The 20,649-nt window shown below is 42.0% G+C and overlaps 9 protein-coding genes across 9 annotated transcripts; 5 read left to right on the forward strand and 4 right to left on the reverse strand.

Annotated features, from left to right (window-relative positions):
* Positions 1-215: 215 nt before the first annotated feature.
* V1516DRAFT_673879 (uncharacterized protein) lies at positions 216-1,415 on the forward strand. The gene has a single exon (XM_066921987.1). The coding sequence runs from the start codon at positions 349-351 to the stop codon at positions 1,201-1,203; it is 855 nt and encodes a 284-aa protein (XP_066778381.1). The 5' UTR covers positions 216-348; the 3' UTR covers positions 1,204-1,415.
* Positions 1,394-3,882, reverse strand: V1516DRAFT_663858 (Gar1/Naf1 RNA binding region-domain-containing protein; the record flags this gene model as incomplete). Its single annotated transcript, XM_066920548.1, has 2 exons — positions 1,394-3,013; positions 3,070-3,882. The coding sequence occupies 2 exons, from the start codon at positions 3,880-3,882 to the stop codon at positions 1,394-1,396; spliced, it is 2,433 nt and encodes an 810-aa protein (XP_066778382.1).
* A 372-nt stretch (positions 3,883-4,254) lies between these two features.
* On the forward strand, positions 4,255-6,356 carry V1516DRAFT_296929 (Alg9-like mannosyltransferase family-domain-containing protein). Its single transcript, XM_066918868.1, has 4 exons — positions 4,255-4,488; positions 4,537-4,688; positions 4,744-5,352; positions 5,400-6,356. Exons 1-4 carry the CDS (start codon positions 4,356-4,358, stop codon positions 6,249-6,251), a joined length of 1,746 nt encoding a protein of 581 aa, XP_066778383.1. The 5' UTR covers positions 4,255-4,355; the 3' UTR covers positions 6,252-6,356.
* Positions 6,357-6,433: 77 nt separating this feature from the next.
* On the forward strand, positions 6,434-7,920 carry V1516DRAFT_673890 (uncharacterized protein). The gene is made up of 5 exons (XM_066921988.1): positions 6,434-6,651; positions 6,705-7,196; positions 7,247-7,395; positions 7,445-7,621; positions 7,674-7,920. The coding sequence occupies exons 1-5, from the start codon at positions 6,462-6,464 to the stop codon at positions 7,887-7,889; spliced, it is 1,224 nt and encodes a 407-aa protein (XP_066778384.1). The 5' UTR covers positions 6,434-6,461; the 3' UTR covers positions 7,890-7,920.
* V1516DRAFT_673893 (WD40-repeat-containing domain protein) lies at positions 7,517-9,657 on the reverse strand. The gene is made up of 3 exons (XM_066921989.1): positions 9,509-9,657; positions 7,593-9,463; positions 7,517-7,535 (listed from the first exon to the last, which is right to left on the reverse strand). Exons 1-2 carry the CDS (start codon positions 9,563-9,565, stop codon positions 7,955-7,957), a joined length of 1,566 nt encoding a protein of 521 aa, XP_066778385.1. The 5' UTR covers positions 9,566-9,657; the 3' UTR covers positions 7,517-7,535; positions 7,593-7,954.
* A 152-nt stretch (positions 9,658-9,809) lies between these two features.
* V1516DRAFT_695534 (uncharacterized protein) lies at positions 9,810-12,340 on the forward strand (the record flags this gene model as incomplete). The annotated part of the gene is made up of 5 exons (XM_066923996.1): positions 9,810-9,903; positions 9,953-10,110; positions 10,162-11,273; positions 11,330-11,579; positions 11,642-12,340. 5 exons carry the CDS (start codon positions 9,810-9,812, stop codon positions 12,338-12,340), a joined length of 2,313 nt encoding a protein of 770 aa, XP_066778386.1.
* A 78-nt stretch (positions 12,341-12,418) lies between these two features.
* Positions 12,419-14,643, reverse strand: V1516DRAFT_701523 (uncharacterized protein; the record flags this gene model as incomplete). The annotated part of the gene is made up of 4 exons (XM_066924129.1): positions 12,419-13,260; positions 13,312-14,250; positions 14,312-14,418; positions 14,485-14,643. The coding sequence occupies 4 exons, from the start codon at positions 14,641-14,643 to the stop codon at positions 12,498-12,500; spliced, it is 1,968 nt and encodes a 655-aa protein (XP_066778387.1). The 3' UTR covers positions 12,419-12,497.
* A 359-nt stretch (positions 14,644-15,002) lies between these two features.
* V1516DRAFT_621756 (enhancer of polycomb-like-domain-containing protein) lies at positions 15,003-16,278 on the reverse strand (the record flags this gene model as incomplete). Its single annotated transcript, XM_066919544.1, has 2 exons — positions 15,003-16,022; positions 16,123-16,278. 2 exons carry the CDS (start codon positions 16,276-16,278, stop codon positions 15,003-15,005), a joined length of 1,176 nt encoding a protein of 391 aa, XP_066778388.1.
* A 1,146-nt stretch (positions 16,279-17,424) lies between these two features.
* Positions 17,425-19,794, forward strand: V1516DRAFT_297211 (general substrate transporter). Its single transcript, XM_066918869.1, has 2 exons — positions 17,425-18,203; positions 18,264-19,794. The coding sequence occupies exons 1-2, from the start codon at positions 17,674-17,676 to the stop codon at positions 19,333-19,335; spliced, it is 1,602 nt and encodes a 533-aa protein (XP_066778389.1). The 5' UTR covers positions 17,425-17,673; the 3' UTR covers positions 19,336-19,794.
* Positions 19,795-20,649: the final 855 nt, after the last annotated feature.

Raw genomic sequence — 20,649 nt, forward strand, 5'->3', positions numbered from 1 at the left:
TTAGAGAGGGTGACCATCTAAAGCTATTTTGCCTATCTGTCCTCCAAGTGCACTCGTGACAGTGCAAGATTGTTTCTATCAGACGGGCTAAGAGCCGGTGCGGCGTTGGTTGATCCGGAAGCCGGTCCGTCGGAGTGATTCCACGTGATCTTCAGGACCGGAGGTTTTAGATGAAAGTCTTCTGGCCCTTCTATCGGGCCCCGCAAACAGGCAAGAGCGGAAATAGGTTCACAGTTCGAATTGACGTTAATCTGAAGTTATAGCGAGATTTTGCGGAACGCTGGTGAAATTGTGGTGTTTTGTTATTTGTTTCATCAGTTCAACTGATTCTGAATATTTCCAGCGAAAATGTACTTCCGATATTCACGTCTTTCGCGTGCACTTCCCGAACAGACACAGGCGGTCATTCAGGCATTTCGGAGGCGACTTTCGTCAACATCCGCGTCAGGTTCTACTCACCCTACCGCTGCAGATTCACCTACCGAGCAGCCAAAGTCTGTTGCAGCCAGAATTAGCAAGGGATATGAGAGATTCCATAACCGGAGACCACACACGACTCAAGTTCTGCAGGCAATTGTAGTCTCATTTGTAGGAGATACGTTGTCGCAGGCCTTTACGACCGACGAAGACTACGATCTGACGCGGACATCGAAGGTTATGCTTACTGGTTCGATCCTTTCAATACCGACCTACCGGTGGTTCGTCTTTATGGCTCGCAATATCAATCATGCAAACAAGTACATCTCGCTGGCCATGAAGTGCGTTGCCAACCAGACCTGTTTTGCACCGTTTTTTCTCTCTTCCTTCTTGACCATCGGCTTCCTTTGGCAAGGTATCACAGACCCCAACAAGATATTTGAAAACCTCAAACAGCGCGTGCCTGTGGCCTGGGTCAACGGTTGCATGTACTGGCCGAACGTCGTCATTCTCAACTTTACCCTCATCCCCCCGCACTGTCGTGGTCTTGTTAATTCTGCGGCCAGTGTCATCTGGCAGGCGTATCTTTCATGGCTCACATTCTCCTCTAAATCAACCGTTGACACCGCGATAGCTCAGGAGATCAACTTTGAGCACAAAGTTAGCCACAAGGTCTCAGAGAGTCTCCATCTTGAGGAAGCCAAGTCAGCAGTTTTATCTGCTGAGCAAAAGGCTATTGAAACAGAGCAGAAAGTAGTTGATTTCGTAAAAAAGGCATCTTCATAAGCAGACTTCCTTTGTCTTGTTGCTCTCATTGCTTTTTGTTTTGTATTGGAGTCGGTGATGATATCTACTCACTTGCTACCATTAACGGAGTTTTTGTGATTTGCCCATTTTTTTCTTTATTTTCCTATTTCTTCCTTACATATCAAATGCTGTATTCTAGACGTTGGTATAGTACATCCATAATTCGATTTCACCTCCCAAATTGGCCTCCATTTCCACCTTGATATCCTCCTCCATTACCTCGCAGCATGCCCAACAAATATTGGACTTGCGCAGATCCATCGCGGTTGCCAGAGTTTTGGCTGGTGTAATTAGATTGCGACGATTGCTGGCTGAGAGGTTGCTGCGGCAATGAGGATAGCTGAGCTGCCCCTTGTAATTGTGCAACTAATGAGTGAAGCTGTTGAGTTGCAGAAGCTATGGGAGCCTGCATCACGGGAGCAGTTTGAGATGTGGGCATAATCGGTGTTATAGCTGGTGCTTCTTGTGTTTGACTTAGTTGAGCCTGAAGTTGCTGCTGCAGTAATGAGATATAAGCCTTTTGCTGCTGTTGCTGTTGCTGTTGCTGTTGTTGTTGTTGCTGAAATTGCTGTAACTGCTGTTGCTGAAATTGCTGGTTGCTTAATATACCGCTCAGTTGATTGAAAAATGCAGGATTAACATGGCTTCCTGCCGGAATTTGCTGGTGTGCTGGTGGCTGCCATCGAGGAGGGACAGAACTTCGAATGTGCGCTTGTGCATTTTGATCTAGACCATGCGTTTGACCAGCTAACAAATTAGCGATGGACTCCAGTCCTGGAATTTGCTGTAATAAAGTTGCCGCAAGATTAGGATCGATATTTGCACCTCCACTAGAATTAGTAGAAACAAGAGGCACACTATTCCGACCAGGCTTATTCGCAAAATTCCGAGAATCATTCCTTGGTAAAGGAGACTCTTCCCGTCGACGTTCACCCGGCTGAAATCGATATCGGCTTTCCACATCATGATCTCTCCCACGAGTAGAGTCAAAATCAAAATGTTCCCTCTCATCGCGTCGCCGTCGCCTAGATCGCCGCCGCGAGCTAGGCTCTGATGGTCCTCCATGCCGTTTACCTCCAAAAGGCGGTTGTCGTCCTGCAGCAGGCCCAGTGGGAGGAATGCCTCCGCGCCCTCGAGCAGGAGGTGCTGGCGGCACCCCTGATAGAAGATTAGTGGGTCTACTAAGAGGTTTGTATGGTTCATCATCCACGCGAGGTCCCTTTGGGATGTTGGCTAGATCTGGACGTTCCTTGGCCGTCGCTGTCTCGTCTGCCGTCGTTAATCCCTTCTGAGTCACACTATCTTGCTTCTGCTCTTCATTTGAACGGGAAGTCTCGGAAGCATTTTTTTTGTTGAATTCCTGCGTCAACTGAGCCATGAAATTCGTATCAGCGTCAGCCAACTCTGCAAAAGACATTTCGGATTTGCTTTGTCCTTTACTATTAGCTGTCTGCGTGTAAGACAGCACTTCATTGGGATCATAGTTATCAGAATCAGTACCATTTTCCAAAATTTTCTTGGATTTTGCTTCCTTTTGCTTTTTCTTAAATTTCATTTCTGCTTCGTCGTCGGAAAATTCTTGTTGCTCTTCAGGCACTTCTTCATCGTTCCAATTACTGGCATCACTGCCTTTAGCTGATTTGAGAGCTGTCGTAAAAACGAATTGACTAAGTCTAGGAACGTAGAAAACTTCAGTACCAACTTTCTCCCAGAATGAAGTGGCCTCGTCATCAGTAGCAAATTTTACCAGATACAAAGGTTTTTGGACCGGTCCCAATGTCTCAGACACCTATAAGGCATTGTTAATCAGATATTTGAAAAAAGCGCAATTTGGAGTCAACTTGCCCTTCCAAATGGTTTCCGGTCAGCAAAGACAAGAACCGAATCTAAATCAAGGACTCGATATTCTCCTGTTATAAAAGCAGAAATTACTACGCCTTTGCCCACCACACGCTCTATTTTCCCTAACTTTTCAATGGGCTCAGTAAGTGGAATCTCCACATCGATTGGTTTAACGGGTTCTTCCAAAATTTCGTTCTTAGTTGTTATCGGCCCAGTATCAGCTTCATCGCCAGACTCGAACTCGTCGTCTGCCAAATTGGGCCGATTATGATTGTTATCTTTATCTTTATCCTTAATTGACTCTTCATCAACTTCATTATCATCGTCATCGATGTCTTCCACATCGGACGACGCCAATTTGCTCGACTCGGTATCAGAACTATCTACCCTGGACTTGCTAAGATTTTCTGCGACAGAGGGATCTTCCGGAAAAATCGCTTTTTGTTCAAGCATCGGAGAAGCAGTAGGTAGACTAACTTCGGTATCAATCGAACTGTCTAAAGCAACTGACTGCCGAGCAGATAGAATGTCCCCTCTGCTTTCCACAGCTATTGCCAGCTCTGATCCGTTGGTCTGACTCACATAGCTAGTTTCGCCATTGGAGTCGCCCACAGGCAGACTAGTTTCCAGATTCTCCAGATGACCCCCTTCAGATGATTTCTTGAGTCCAAGCTCCGCTTTATGAATGTTCCCGTCAAAGTGTGACTCTAATCCTGCATGTCCGTCTGACGTCGCAGGTGAAACGATTTCCTCATCTCTCTCCGCGCCGTCCAATTCTATGACGAAAGGAGCATGTTGTTCATCACCTAAATCCATCAACAGCAATCTCTTTAAGAACAAATACTGGAAAGATAGGGCTCTAAAAAACTGATGATTCCAACTTCTGTAAGATCTCAGGGGGTGTAGATCGCTCGAGTTTTTGAGCAAACACAACCTTCGAACGTGACTACTCGCACAGTTCAGATTAGTTAAGCGGGTTATATGAAATTCGAGTCGAAATCGAAAAATTAAAACTTCGAGTTCGGTGTGTTTGAGTTTGTGAAATAATAAGAATAGGACAGAATCCAGAGCGAATTTTACGTACATATCGGCTAGAGCCAGGCGATACCAAACACTTGGATTGCTTCTGCATTAGCATCCAGAAAGTGCACGTAATACGTCAGATCAGAAGTCATGCTGAACTAATTCAAACCATTGTTGTAGTGATTTAGATTTTTTTAAATAAACAGCTACTGTCCTGCAACACTAATAAATTGACAGAAATAGTGTCAATCGGTCAGTCAAGACGAATGTCAGAAGTTAAGATTACTGAAGAGATTCGAAGAAATGAGCATGCAGGTTTGAGTGGGCTCCTCCTGCCTATAGCACTGACAGTCCGAATACTTTGCGCTCAATTCAGTATTATTCCGGACTGCGACGAAGGCAGGCTCTAGATCTCTATTACGGATTAAATGACTAACGAGATTGCAGTATTTAACTACTGGGAGCCCACTCACTTCCTTACTCGCGGATTCGGTCTCGAGACTTGGGAATACTCGCCGGTGTACGCTATCAGAAGCTGGTTCTATGTATGGATCCACGCACTGATCTTGAAAGGCTGTTTGAAATGCGGTATTCCTCAGGTATGGTTCAAAGAGAGAGCGCTTGAGTTCACTATAACATGACTCACAAGTTCAGGAAAATCTATTCTTTGCCCTACGAGCTGTATTAGGCACGTTTTGCGCCTACTGCGAAGTCCATCTTTTCTACTCAATCAAAGCTCGAATTTCTTCTAGAGCAGCGCAGTTATTTGCAGTGTTTTCTCTTTCTGCACCAGGCATGTTCCATGCCTCCGTAACTTTCTTGCCTTCTTCATTCTCAATGTATTGGACTATGCTGTCGTTCTCGACTATGATTCGGACAGACATGACGGTGAGCGCAAAGACGATTTCCTTTTTCGCAGTAAGTGCAATAGTGGGATGGACTTTTGCTGCAGCAGTTGCGATTCCTTACTTTGTTACTATTCTATGGCAGGTTCTCCATGAGTCTCGACCTAAGTCACTCTCCAATTTAGGGAAGGCCGTAACACTCTCCGCTGCTCTATTAACTGCAGTCATGGTTGTAGATTCGAAAGCGTTTGGAAAATTACAATGTGTGCCTATGAACATTGTACTATACAACGTGTTTGGAACTGAACATACTGGCCCAAATATCTTCGGTACTGAACCCTGGATATACTATGTACACAATTTATTATTAAATTTTCATTTCATTGCCGTGTTTGCAGCTTTTTCATCGATTATCTTGGTATGTTGATGAATCGTAATTGGCTCGTATCACACTAACACTCTCAGATGATGTTACTATTCTCCAATCACCAAGATACCCCTACGAATCTGCTGGTTAACCTATTGCTGCCACTTTTTTTTTGGTCAGGAATTTTTTTTCTACAACCGCATAAAGAGGAACGATTTTTTTATATCGTATATCCATTGATCAGTTTAAATGGCTCCATCTTCGTCGACTTCAGTTTGTCGATATTTAGTACATGGGCAAGAAAATCAGGATTTTCTTCTAGACTTGTTTTCATCTGGATATCTTGCTTTTTTATTTTTACCACTTCGATGATTATATTTATAGGACTGGTACGAATTTTAGCTCTGCATTCTTTCTATTTTGCTCCTATCATGACATACAGCGCTCTGTTGCAACAGAGCACGGCCTCCCCGATTTCCAATGTTTGCGTTGGAAGAGAATGGTACCGATATCCTTCATCGTTTTTTTTGCAAGACAACATGCGATTGAAGTTTATCCAAAGTGACTTTGATGGGCTGCTCCCTACAGAATTTGAGGGTAAGCCTTGGACAAAAGCAGCTTCAAGAATTCCTGTAGGCTTGAACAACGTTAACAAAGAGGAAGTATCATTTTATTTCCCTGTCGATAATTGCGACTATATAATCGACTCTAATTTTACGTCCTCTACTAGTCAGGGAACTTTTGAACAGCAATATATTTTAGACGAACAACACTGGAGTCTAGTTACCTGTTTTCCGTTCATTGACTCTGACCGAACTTCGGTACTAGCTAGGATAGTGAAGCTGCCGCAGTGGATTGAGGATCTCATACCTGATACACCACTTTTTCGACGGGAATGGACATCATATTGCCTTTTAAAGCGTCGAGAAGTTATTGTAAACACTGACTGAACAAAGTGAATCTAATTAGAATTACCTTGATTGGGCAATTGCTGGAGGCAATTACCGTACATAGTAATAATAATTTTCCAAGATAGGAAATTGTATCCTCGCCGCACTGTCGAGCGGCTTCGAGGAGGAGTTGCCTTTATCAGTGGAGAGTTTTGAATTCAAGTATATAATAACACGAGACGGATGAATTTGAGATTTTAGTAGAAAGATATGGCTCAAACAATCGATGGGATAGTACAATACGTACAATCGTATGCTAGCAATGCAACGCAGCGAGAGTATATTCTCATGGCAGCTGCGGTCATCTTTCTTGGCCAGATCATCCTTATCTCGGTCAAGGTTGGCCAGGTTTTGCTAAATCCTGTTCCACAACCGCAACCGGCAAAAAAAAAATCGAAAGGTCAGTTTTGTGAATAGTAAATGAGTTTATACGAAATATTTACTTTGTTTCAGCGGTTTGGACGCCTGGTGAATTCTCCACGCCTACCCCAGATGAGTATCCGGACTGGGATATCAAACTCACAAAGCCTTTGCCATACAGACCTTTCAAACATAACTACCATGTGACTATGGGCATTAGAAGTATGAACTGGGACGACTGGATCGAATTGGATAATGAGTTTCTCGATTACCACGAGCGAAAAAAGCAACGCTTGACTGAGCGGGACGATTTGGTCGCCACAGATCCAACTGCTTATGATTCTGCCTGTGAACTGCTCGAAGAGTTTCGAGACTGGCTACCTAATCGGTATCCTTCTGTGTTCAAGCGGACTGCTATTGGAATCGACAATATCATCACTGGTGAATCGTTTAACACTACTGAAAGACCTCTTAAGCGAGATCCCATGGAGATAGCTGCACTTCTCGTCCAGGACGATCTTGCTATCATGCTACCTGGTCCTGATAAGCAATACTATCTTAAGGCAGGTTGTATATTGCTAGCAGGTACGCTTGATTCTTATTATTTAAATTGGCTTGTTTTATAACTTTTCCAGGCTTTTGGCGGTTGAAAGATAAACTTGGGATGCCTTTATCTGAGATCCATACTTCTGGAGATGTGCCTCAATTCAGAGAAAAACTCCAGGTGTCAATGGAACGATTTTTTGTCAAACTTCGCTGCGAAAAACCAGTGGTTCGAAATAATGTAAGTTCGATGTTTTAGGTTCTTACAGTCCACGATTAACGATTTCTAGTACTTTATCCAAACCGACAACGACCTGGGATGGTCAAACGCGATCGGACCCGAGGATAGTGAAACAATTGGATGGTACACAGCTGCAGAAGCTACAGATGTTAGCAAGCTATACTTCCGTTCAGAACGACAGTCTTTAAGACGGCTACCTATTTCTGGAGGTGTTGTTTTTACTATTGTAGGTACACAGGGTAATTTCTGATTCATTTCTCCTTATTAATCTTATATAGCGAACTTATTTTGTTCCTATCGTAAAAATTGCCCAAGAGCCTTATGTTCCTGGCCGTCTCGCTGATGGAATCCGAGCTTGGGCTGATGATGTTTCGTTGTACAAGGGAAAAGAAAAATATGGAGATCTCATTTTGTCTTATTTGGACGAACAACATAAGAAACAGTTATCAAATGGTTTGGACATGACGAAAGAGCCTTCTGTTTATCCCTTTTAGATCACAATTGAATAAATCCATAGCAATTTGATTCCTATTAATTCAGTTACTAAACTTACAAAAGCCTATTTTGCAAATCTAGCCAATGCCAGACCAAATTTGCGCTCATCTGACGGTAGTCCATGCTCATCTTTCCATAGGTTCTGTCGCATTTTCTTCTCTTTTTCTAGTGCATTTTGAACGCGAACACGACGATCATCAATGACATTATTTGTTCTCTTTCGCAGATATCTTCGTAAAGAGGAGTTGCGGCCTCTCTGCTTAGCACGTGGTTCTAGCTTCTTTTCGTACTCCTTCTTTTTCAAATCCTGCTCTCCTGTAGTCTCTAGATTCACCATTCTTTGTCTCTCCTCTGGAGCTCTTGTATCCAAATCTCCTACAAAATTAGGATCCAAAGTTATCATTTCCGGCTGAAGTTTGTTCAGTAATCCCTGGACTTCAGTCTCTCGTCGCTGTTGTAAAGTTTCGTAGGGATTGACCTCCAAAGTGTCGAAATTGGCTTCTCCCGAACCTGGAACTATTAAACTTGTGACTCCGTTGTCGTGTCCAAATGCCAGCACGTCGTCAAAAGGGCAAAATTTTACATCGTTCACAATCGATCCAGGAGATAGATGCGTCATGTATGGAGACTTTTGCTTGGTTCGAAATGCATCGTTCCAAACAGTCACATGCGGACCCCATCCTACACTTATGAGACCCCGCTCACTAATGTCTAGCGAAGTAGCTGGCGTAGGCGTGTAATAAGCATGTACTTCCCTAAAATTCCGGATATCCCAAATCTTCAACTGTCCGTCCATTCCCGCCGTCGACATATAATTTCCACCTCTGTGAATGGCCACAGAACTCACAGGACCTTTATGGCAAATCATCTTTACGAGCGGAGTAGAACTAGAAGGGGACCACAGTGAGACAGTACCATTGGCATGTCCCAAGTGGACTACAGCGTTCCAAGGATTCAGAGCCATAGCAGAACTGGGACCTAATTTAGTTCTCAATTCGGCAACCTGGTCACCTGTAGAAGTATCTTGATATTTAAGCCAACCTGCATTTCCCACGGTGGCTAGCAGAAAATGATACGGAAGAAATTCCATATGAGTGACTTCAATGTGCTTCTTCAGACAATGGATTTCAGCACCGGACTTGTCATAAATAAAGACATATTTCTTCTGTGCAATCGCAAAAAACGTGTCGTTATGCAAATATTTCACATCACGCACGATCTCATTTACATGTAGCTCCGTATCTAAAGAACCTTCACGAAAATCGAACGCAGCAATATGCCCCCTCTTACCGCCTAGTAACAGCTTTCTGCCGTTACGGCTGTAGTCAACACAGTACGGACCATAATCTTCCAATCTCAGGTCAAAACCTTTCGCAGCTGTACTGATATCCACCTCTTGCTTGATTTGTTCTTGTGTGAATTTAAAAGTTCGTTCCATTCCTTCAGCCTCTAGCCCTCCTATATCTTCCTGGAGCAGATACTCAGATGATTTGACAGCTCTTCGAGCATCTTTATATCGTCTATCCAATTGTTTAAGATTATTTCGAAGCTTGATATCTTTCGCACGGCGTATCTAATCGGTCAGATCGTTTGGCTTCAGAAATATAATAGAACTTACTTTTGACCGTTTGGTTGCACCTAGAGGCATTGTGCTAGCATTCACAACAAAATCCATTTTTTTCTACCAAGCTATTTTCAATATGCATAAGCGAAAAAAATTGTATTCACGTAATCAGATTATCTTTTTCGCCCCTCTTCTATTATCGAATATAGGTTTGAGCTGAAACAGTCTTTAGCTAGATTTTTTCTGTTGGGAGTTAATGTCCAGTTCAAGTCTGAAAACTCCCAGCTCATCAAAATCTTTTTGTTCCCTTGATTTTCGAGAAGATAGTAGTCTCAACACTCTGACAGATTACAAAATGCTGCACCATCATAGATCATCGCTAAAGCACAAAAACAAGTCATTCAAGACAAAACATCTGTCCAAAAGTGCTTTGAAAGCGCAGACAAAGGGTACGTGAGTGCGATATTCCCAGACGGCAATACTGACAGTAAATTTAAGGTAAAGTTGAAAAGTCAGAATCAGGACAAAGGCATGGACGAGAGCAGTCGAAGCAGGAACGAAAAAATCGAGCAAAGCAGCTAATGCTGAGCAAAAAAGAAGAGCATGTTGCAAGTCGTAAAATATTTGCAGGCAAAAAAGGAGCTCCGCGCATTATTGTATGTGGCTTAATATGCTGAAGTGAATGACGGCTTCTAATTCTATTCTAGGCCATTGTATCTCTATGTCCGGACGTAGATTCTGCGAAGATTGTACGCAGACTGAACGAATCTGTCGGCTCATCTGCAGATCTCTCTGAGTTTGGTTCATATGTGATGGCTATCGATCGATTCCAGCAGAAACTCCAGTATCTCGTCGTGCCTCGACATCTTTCATCGATTTTAAATGCTGCTGAAGTCGCAGATTTTGTGGTGTTTGGATTGTCTGCTAAACAGGAAGTAGACAAACTCGGAGAAACTTGTCTGCGCTCTATTATTGCACAAGGTGTTTCCAACATCTATGCAATTGTCGACCGACTCCAGGAGGTGGAATCTTTGAAGTCACAGACTGAAATCAAGAGATCTTTGCTGTCTTATGTTTCGCATTTTTTTGCAGACCAAGAGCGGATATTCTCAATCGACTCTCGCCAAGACTGCCTTAATATTATCCGTTCCTTATGCCAGCAATTCCCGAAGGGAATTCAATGGCGAGATTGCAGATCCTATCTGCTACCGTCTCGGCTGTCCTATCAAGATTCCACAGAGATTGATGATGGCTACGTTTTAGCAGAAGGATTTGTTCGAGGTAAATGTCTGAATCCAAATCGTCTTATTCATATTCCTGGAATTGGCGATTTCCAGTTAGATAGAATATGCTCATCAAATCAATCGGGAGAGGCGATGCAAGGCGGTATTAGCGTTCAACAAGAGGACTACACGGGTTCTTTTACTTTACTACCTTCAGATGATCAGGACAGCTTGGATCCGTTTGATGAGGTGGAACAAGATGATATCGAGATGCAACTAGATTATTCTAATTCTAACAATCAGCCAAGAGGTGTCTTGTTGGATGAACATTTCTATATTGACGAAGATGAGAACGAAGACGCGCCGAAATCGTTTCTTGACAAAAATCATATTCCAAAGGGAATGTCTGAGTATCAGGCTCGCTGGATCATGGAGGAGAATAGTGATGATGAATTTGAAAGCGGAGATGAAGTCGAAGACGAACAAATGATTGGGCTAGATGATATGAGTATGGAAAACGCTGAATATCCGGCCAGTGAAATCGATGCTCAATCCGAGATGTTTGTTGAACTTTCTGTTGAAGAGGAAGCAAAGCAGTAAGCTAATGCGCCTGACAACTTTGGTATTCTACTTATGTTAACCATTTTTCAAGATTTAAGCAGTTCCAAGAGCGCGAACGAGATGATGAAGAATTCCCAGATGAGATCGAACTTACACCTGAATTGTCGGCACGAAAACGACTCTCAAGATATCGCGGACTGCGTAGCCTGCGCAGTAGCGAATGGAATGTCGATGAAAGTGATCCTCGTGCACCTCATGACTGGAACAAGCTATCCAGATTCCAAAACTTTCGAGCAACCAGAAACAGAGTTATGAAAGAAGCTGAGCAAGTTGGAGTTCCGGTAAGGTTCTATATTTTAGGCCGACTAGTCTATTCTGTCTGGTTTTTTCTGACTGTAATTAGGCAGGAGAATCTGTAATACTCTATATTCGAGCTCCTAAGAGTGTCTATTTGACGATGATCACACGACCTATAAACCCTATATTCAGTTTGTTAAGATATGAAAATAAGAGAGTTATGTTAAATGCTACGGTGACTCCAAATACAGAATACGAACAACCAATTCCTTCAAAAGATTCGCTTATATTGCAATACGGCCCTCGCAGATACCGAGTTAATCCTATTTTTTCAGAAAATGGATCTTCACAAAATCATATATACAAGTTTGAGCGCTTTTTACATCAGGGGCATACCGCCCTTGCGTCCATGATTGTTCCAGTCTCATTTGGAAATACTCCAGTTCTTCTATTCAAAGAGACAGACAGGGACATTGAACTTGTCGCATCCGGAGCAGTCGCTGACGCAGACCACTCTAGAATCATGGTTAAACGTGCAGTAATTACAGGATATCCTTTCAAGATACATAAGCGGCTAGTTACTGTGAGATATATGTTTTTTAATGCTGATGATGTGGCTTGGTTTAAAGCTGTTCCTCTATTCACAAAAATGGGTCGTCAAGGTGTTATAAAGGATAGCATAGGCACGCACGGATACTACAAATGTACGTTCAATGGCCCTATTAATGCTCAGGATACAATAGCAATGTCGCTATATAAGAGAGTTTGGCCCCGAAACTCTACACCGTGGATTTCAACATACTGAAAGGTTTATTTGAAATATCATACTATCATATACAAGAATTAGATTAATAGAATTTGTCTGCAGACTTCCAGTTTAATTAATAGCACAATAGCCAGCTGTCTTATTTCTCGTCTATAAATGGCAACATCAATATATCTATTTCAATCTAGATTTCGGTTTACGTGCGGAGCAAAATACCAATTCTCTCCGACCACTTCTGCTCTGCGTCAAGTAATGCATTTGCAGCTATCTTAATGGACGGGGCAAATGTACCATGCAAAACCATAGTTTTGACGCTGTATCTAATAATATGTGTAATTTTGGCTGTCGGATAAGGTAAAAGCTGAGAGAGAACAGGTGAGACGGAGATTGCCATCAGAAGAATAATCTGAGCTACCAGTGCCAGACTGCCTTGCCAGATATATAAAATATGACCATCCCTTTGTTGATCAATATTTTCAACTCGAAATAAGCTGGCTTCGATGCATTTTAGTGCTCCTCTACTAATCCTCTCATCCTTTAAGAGACTGTTATTTTCCAGCGCAGCTTCAACATATACTCGCCAGATAATACTTTGACAAACATAGTATCGCAGCCTAAGCATAGTAGAAAATCGATTTGTCGGCTTGTCCTTTCCGAATTGAAACTTTATTGGTGAAGGTAAATTCTCATACCACTGGTTCAACTGAAATTCCAATTCTTCGACTATAGGATGAAATGAAGAAATTGGCATTTTTCTAGATGCTTTAGAGTAAAGCATCGCGTGTACTCGATTTAGAAGCTTTCGCAATGCTATATCAGCAAGAAAATACCAAATCTCATCTGTTCCAGGAACTGTCAATGGCATAACAGGGGGTTCTAAAAAGCCCGAAGGTAAACCAATTTGCTCTTCTATGCACTCAATTCCGGAATGCGGCAAGTCGAGCTCAGCAAGTATGTAACTGCATCATATGTTAACAATTTCAACCAAAGTATAGATGACTTATGAATACCTTTCGAAAATTAGAGCGTTCCAGTATATCCTTTTCAGTAACTCACGATTATCAGCTGAAAGATCTAGGTCTGCAGAGCAAATGGCTCGGACTTTGGAGCATACTATTGAAATTAAATTCCAGGAATCCAGTGGTCTGATTAGGAAAAAGAAGTAGACACTACATAGGAGGAGAGCTTGCAAATCAATGAGACTTGAGGAAAGCAAACTTCTCCCTACGAGAAGCCATGCTCTCGAAAACAATTCTTTTCCAGGTATTGGTGCTCCACTGGGGATCAAAGTTATCGATACCTGTTGAGCAGCCTCTCCTAGGGCCAAAGCCGAAAGCACGACCAGACTTTCAGAGCCACTCTGAAATCCATTTGCCATTGCTGTACGATAGTAAGATTCCCAGCTATATGGGGAAATCAAAGCGATAAACGGATTAACGTTTTGGAAATAAGAAATAACCAGGGGTTGGACCTGTGATAAGTCAAGAAGAACGTTTGAATCAAAATTAAGAGGAAGGCGCTCAATTTCAAGATGTAACGGTGAATGCAATAATTTGGTAGGTGCACTCAATAACTGTGATACTTGAGGACGCTGAATAAGGTGAAGCCAGGTTGTAGAATGATCCTCAGGGATAGAAAACGAATATTCAGATTTTGAACTGCGGTCGCTCTTGCTATGAGCTGAGTTACTTGACGGGATTGGTGAAGGGGCTAGTTGGCGAGAATAACTTGGAGACGTTTGAGCAGTCACAGGTAGCAATGGAGTTGACACTGAAGATAAAGAGACAGATGCAGATGGTAACAGTGGAGATTGTGGCTCTTCTGATATCTGATTAGACTGCAGTTGCAGAACAGATGATAAATTTTTTTCCAGTCTCTCTGATGAAGATCTGAACAAAGCTTCTAGACTATCCAGCCGATCAAGAATCAGCTTATCTCGAGCTTCAAGTCTGCAAATACGTTAAAGACAGTGTCGTTTACAGTCAAGGGTGACTCGAGTCCGGGACTTACTTGAAACCGCGCTCTCGATATACGCATTCAGCATTCAGATCGATACACAGCCTACATTTTGGATGACCGCCGTCACATTTAGATTTACGCGCTCTGCATACCTCACACTATTGAGTTCATTAGTTATTTGCCAGCTTATCAGATTCAGGTTTGAAATTTGTCAAGACACATACAGCTATAATAGCTCGACGACGAGGATATTTCGTTGGTCCCTCCAACAACTCTGATATAGAACGCTTTCTTTCTTCGATCAATCCAACGCAATTTTTAGTCAGCGCATTCTCCGGTGTCTTATCTTGTCCCTCACTCTGTAATTTGTCTTCCCCCTCCATCGAGGTCAAGTACACACTTTGATCTGGTCGCTCGAGCCAGTTCTTTCCCCCTGAATTGTGTCCTTAGTAGTACATTATCTGATTTCTCGTCGTCTCTGCGGATTCGAGGATGAATTAATGATCAGTTAAGACAGAAAATAGACTAAAGTAAGAGGGCAAATATGCAACGTAGCCGATAACAGTCTGTTCAGGATAATTAGCCAGTAGTGGAGTTTTGTTCTGAACTTATCAATCAGATCAATCTCATCATTACGCCGCATAACGGCTTTCATAGCTGAAAAAGATTGAAGTCGTCATAATGCAGCCATAAAATACAATCTACTATGGCTACAGACAAAAGTAAATTCATTTCATATATATTATACAAGTAATCGGTCATCAAGCATCCCTATCCATCCGGTTACGATATCTGTGTAGTCTTCCCAGCCCACTTCTAACTCGCGACGTCTATTAAGCTTGTCTTCAATAGCTGCTTCAATAGTGCTCTCTCGCTTTCGATACACATCTTCCAAAGTAATAAGATCGACTTCAGCTACTTTTGGAACTGGTACCCTCACGACTGGAATTTCGCCTGTATTTGGCTTCTTCCTTCTTGTCATTAACTCATCGTCATCGCCTTTCAGACCCAGTTTCCGCTTCATGTCTTTGAGGACTGCCCGCTGTTTGAACGTATCCCATTCAAGCTGGAGTAAATCTTTTCGCATAGCTTCACGGCGCACTATCATTTCTGTAAGGGTTCTAGCTGCATCCATCTCAGCTCTGAGGCGTCGTAATTTTTCTGAGCTTTGCGTGTCTGAACGGCGAGTCTTGCGCACTTGCCTGAACTCTCTTCTCCGGAAACAAATGTAAGGATCTGAATCATCTTTTTCACCCTCTTCAAATTTGAGAGTATACATAATTGGTTTTCCATTTCGCTCTATCCGTCTTTCTTTCCAATGAGGGTATATTATCTTAGCAAATGATATAAACGGGGCGATTCCCGAATGCGTCAAAGCATTTTCTAATTCATCAAATGACAAAATTTGGCTGACGTCGGTGGATAAAAATGGTTGCCGCTCCGATATTGTCGACTCGAGCTGCTGCATAATCAGCTCAAAAATATCTTCCGAACATTTTTGAGATGCTGAACGCTTAGACACATTGATTTTCTCAAGAAATTCAAAGTCCTTTTCATCAAGACAATATGGACAGCCGCTAGTATCTTCTACGGTAGAGCTGAACCGGATATATGTGGAGGGCTCATTGAATTTGCGAGTGTAGTATTTTGAATATCCCTCGAATACCTTAGAGGCATCTGGAGTCGGAATATAGATATGCTCAACTTTAGCACCTGCAGCAGCAGCAAGAGATGCATTTATAGCAGCCTGAAGATGATGCTCCTATAAAAAAAAAAACTATGTTAGTGTCTTGCATAGTTATGACACACGAGATCACGTAATCACATATGGGTAGGGGGATTCTTTAAACAGAAATGCATACTTCTTCTTCGCCTTTTTCGACACCAGTTTCGACTTGCTGAATTTCTCGCTGTTGCTCTTCTTCGATGTCCGGGATATCAGATTGTCTTAGTATCTGCAGGGATTGCTTGACTGATATTTTTCGCTGGCGAAAGCGAGCAGAGCCGCCCTGCTTCATGGGTGGCAAATTTTCCGCAAATTTTCGCGGTAGCAGAGGATTTGCCGAAGAGGCCCGATGAGCGCGAGAAAAGGGTGGATTAGCATAGAAGCAAGAGCATCACATGCAAGGACGCACAGAGAATGAGTTCGTGATTTGTTAATGTGGCACAACGAAAGGGCAATCTCTTCTTAAGGTCTCTCTGTTCGGGCGTAGTAATTGGAGATGGTGCAATAGCTAGGGAAGCGACGAAGCAGTGTGATTGGGTGGACGTCAAGATGTCGCGCAGTCTGCTAGGCAGAGCAAGTTGGCAGATCTGGGTCTCAAAGTAGGAGCTGGTAAGAAAGCATGACTGACTAGTGTAATAAGAAGATATTTGTACCTCACGTGACTTCATGTTGACTTGAGTGATCTAAGTCAGGAGCCTGCCTTGGAGAACGATGACAGAGGGAGGTAAGATTGCAGAGGTTAATAAACTGATTAAGAAATACTATTGCCTCGATAGTATCCTGATTACCAGCTATAACTTGTCAGATACATTTCTTCTTTCTGTTGAATTTGCTATCGATGAGGTATACTGCTCTATTAATGCTCCAGTCTCCGACTGTAGAACCGGAGAGCAGTGGGCATTACCGGCCATGAATATCCTTTGACACGCCAACGCTAGATTTGTATCACTCTCTGACAGCTTTATTCCCTGCTCTAGCACGAAATTGTCCCTGCAGAGATGTTTTGTTCGAAATGGATTGTTACCTCCTGAGATGATCACGAGACGGACTCATAGAGTTTTCCCCGCATTCGAGAACCTTAACCGAAGAGCTCTATTTGCTGAACAAGACACCTTCACTGAGCTGACTGAGAACTACTTCACCCAGACCTCTACCTTGGAATATAATTGTTTTAGATCTGGTTTTTGAGTGTATGAAGCAATTTGCTTAATAATCTTAGGATATCAATAGCCTTTTGACGATTCAATCAAGACAAAATCATCGATGGATACGACAAAGAAGAAATCCCCGCTTGGCAGTCCCCGCTTCCTGTCGGTTGTCCCCAGTTACTGTCTCGGTACATAAAAAGCTGTCTATTGTTGCCATGCATTGTCAAGCTAACGTACATAATTGTACCCCCTTCCCAACTTCGGCTCATTTCTCTCTAACCGCGGCCGTGATGGATTTCAAATCCAATGAGATTTTTACTGCCAATTGGTCGAAGACTGTAATCAAATTGGCCGACCTAGATATGGCGGTTTTTACATATATATATAGCAAGCTTAATCTCCACTTCAGATTCGAATTCTATCATCTACTTAACGGTGACTTGCTTTGTCTGATAACTATTTGATTAGCCTGTCGTTTGTCTGACTGCGTATTGCTGCAGTATACATATAGTAAGATCAGACCAATTTGAATTGCATCCATGTTTGCAAGAGACCGTTATTACGGACTGAGAGGTAAACATCTGAATGTATACCTTGCTTTCGTGGCAGGACTCGGATTTTTCCTTTTTGGTTATGATCAGGGCGTTACAGGTGGTTTGCTTACTTTGGAGACCTTTATTACTACATTTCCCGAGATGGATACAACTTCAGATTCTTTATCTGAATCTACGCAAAGCCATAATTCAACCATCCAGGGTACTGTAGTTGCTCTTTATGAGATCGGTTGTATGTTTGGTGCTCTGACTTGCATTTATCTTGGGGATAAAATTGGACGTCGTAAGACAATTTTTTATGGAGCTGCGGTCATGACCGTCGGCGCCGTCATTCAGGCCTCCTCTTTTTCTGTTGCTCAACTTATTGTCGGCCGTATTGTCACCGGATATGGCAATGGATATATAACAGCTACAGTTCCTACTTGGCAGGCAGAATGCGCCCGACCCGAAATGCGAGGTCCTTTGGTAATCATTTCCTCTTTTTTGGTCACAGCTGGAATAGCGTTCTCCTATTGGTAAGAAATGATCTTTTTCAATCCCGCTTAAACTCAATAGCAACTAACATGATCATGTAGGATTGATTTAGGATTCTACTTTGTTGAAAGCGAGGCAAATTGGAGATTTCCTATGGCATTTCAAATCTTATTCACCTTAATTTTGATGGCGACAGTTCTTGATCTGCCCGAATCTCCAAGATGGCTAATTAAGCAAGATAGACTTAGTGATGCTGCCTCTGTATTTATTGATCTCGCCGGTCTTGGGGAACAAGACGTTAACAATCCAATTGTTCAGGCTCAAATTGCAGAGATTCGTGCTACCTTGACTGAAGAATCGAAACACAAGAACTGGGATGTTTTCAACAACAAGAACGATCGCAATCTTCATAGAGCTTTACTTGGTATCGGCATTCAATTTTTACAACAGATTGCTGGTATCAATGTGGTCATATACTATGCATCCTACATCTATGAGCATTCCATTGGCCTTTCGCCGTTGAATTCTAAAATTCTTGCTGCAGTTGCAGGGACAGAATACAGCCTTGTGACTCTCACTGGCTACTGGACTATCGAACGGATTGGCCGCCGTGCTCCATATTATTGGTGCTCCATATTTATGTCTATAGTGCTTGGTGCCATAGCTGCTGCTGTATATTATGCCGATAAGTCAAATACTCAAGCCGGTATTGCTGCCGCTGTTTTAGTTTTCGTCTATTTGACTATATTTGCTATTGGTTGGGCCAATGGCCCCTGGCTTTATCCTGCTGAGATCACTCCTCTCGGAATTCGTGCAGCTGCAAATGGTTTATCAACTGCCAGTAACTGGATTACTAATTTTATGGTCGTAATGATTACTCCAATTGCAATGAACAGTATTGGTGCCTACAGCTATGTGATTTGGGCGGCTTGTAATTTGTTCATCAATGCGCCGATCACATATATCTTTTATCCTGAGACAAAGGGCCGTTCGCTGGAAGAGATTGACAAAATTTTTGAGAAGTGTGAACGTAATAAACCGTGGCAAGTTGTGCAAATAGCGAGAGATCTTCCTCGTGGGCATCTGGATATTCTTGAACTAAATCCAGTCGATATTACCTTGGCTGAAAAGAATGAGGTTGAACAGGTTGAGAACATCGAGAAAGAGAATTAGGCGGTGTTAGGTCTGGTGCTTCCATTGTGATTATAAGGATATCTAAATTTCTAAATCGAAAATAAGTTGAATTTGAAAATTTCATCCTTTGTATAGTTCAAAATGTTTTGTAGATGATTTTTGTGGCTCTTATAAAATTTGATTTGACTCTTTAGCAAGTGGAGTCAAATCCAATCTGTTTCCCGGATGTGTCCAATTAATTTCCTCTTGTTTAGTGCAGCCGAAGAGCAGCGGCTATATCTCATTCATTATATACGAATTTTGCTTAACAAAGAAACGAATAATATTTGGAACTTGGACATGTTTGGTTCTGGGTGATAACTGATTCTAAGTTTCTGATGCAATATGTATCAATGAAAATTTTCCACCACAGACCGAAACAAATTTAATTTTACGGCTAATACTTCAATGACTATGCTGAACGTTTTCCAGTTTAATATTTTAATATTGGCTTCTATTATTTAACTCTCTCAGGGGTTGCCGAGAACACAGACCATAGAAGAGAAAGCTTACCGCATTTATTACAGAATTACCCCGCGGTTCCTATAAACTTAATCTTTCTGTGATATGCATTATCGTACACTTCCAAATTTCATTTTTCTTCGTGCCTTTCTGGGTCAAAAATACTGAACCGAGGAAATTCGAGATCACATTCAGTCGGTACTTCTGTTTACTTGAAACACTAAATGAAATCCTTTATTTGCTGGAATTTTAAGCTACTGATAAGAATGTGGGTTTGATTTCTTGGAATAATTTTTCCGAAGGATATTAGTTTTCGAACCAAATCTCGAATAAATTTTTATTGGGCATGACAGCCGGATAGAAAGCCAAACCTTTGTAAAATCTATGCAAGCGATTGACATATCCAAATAATCGATATATTTGAAGAGGCTACCAAAATATTCTCGATCATAATTAATGGAACTCGAATATCGGAAACAGCATTTTATTTCTCCTCGGAGCGGTTCAGTATTGATCCAGCAGTTTTTTGGCAGGCTACATATAGAGATAGTTAATTTGAACAGTATTGTTTTGCTTTCAAGATCCCGAATTAGGAGTAGACAGATAATCTGTGTAGATGCTAAGATTCTCAGTCTTTCCAGATAATATTAGTATAATTACTATGTGCAAAACGATTTTTCCTAAATGCGCTAATATTTGTACTATCATTAGATGGAGATGATAGTGAGATCATCCGTGATTACTTTTGAAAAAATATTGTGGATTTGTAATCCTTAGGAGTTGCAAACATCGGTTTACTAACTACCAGGTGTCCAAACATGAATTCTCCGTAGAATCCTTTAACAATTCAGT

The sequence above is a fragment of the Lipomyces oligophaga genome, assembly GCF_038497815.1.
Source record: "Lipomyces oligophaga strain CBS 7107 unplaced genomic scaffold V1516scaffold_3, whole genome shotgun sequence".
NCBI classification, from domain to species: Eukaryota; Fungi; Ascomycota; class Lipomycetes; order Lipomycetales; family Lipomycetaceae; genus Lipomyces; species [Lipomyces] oligophaga.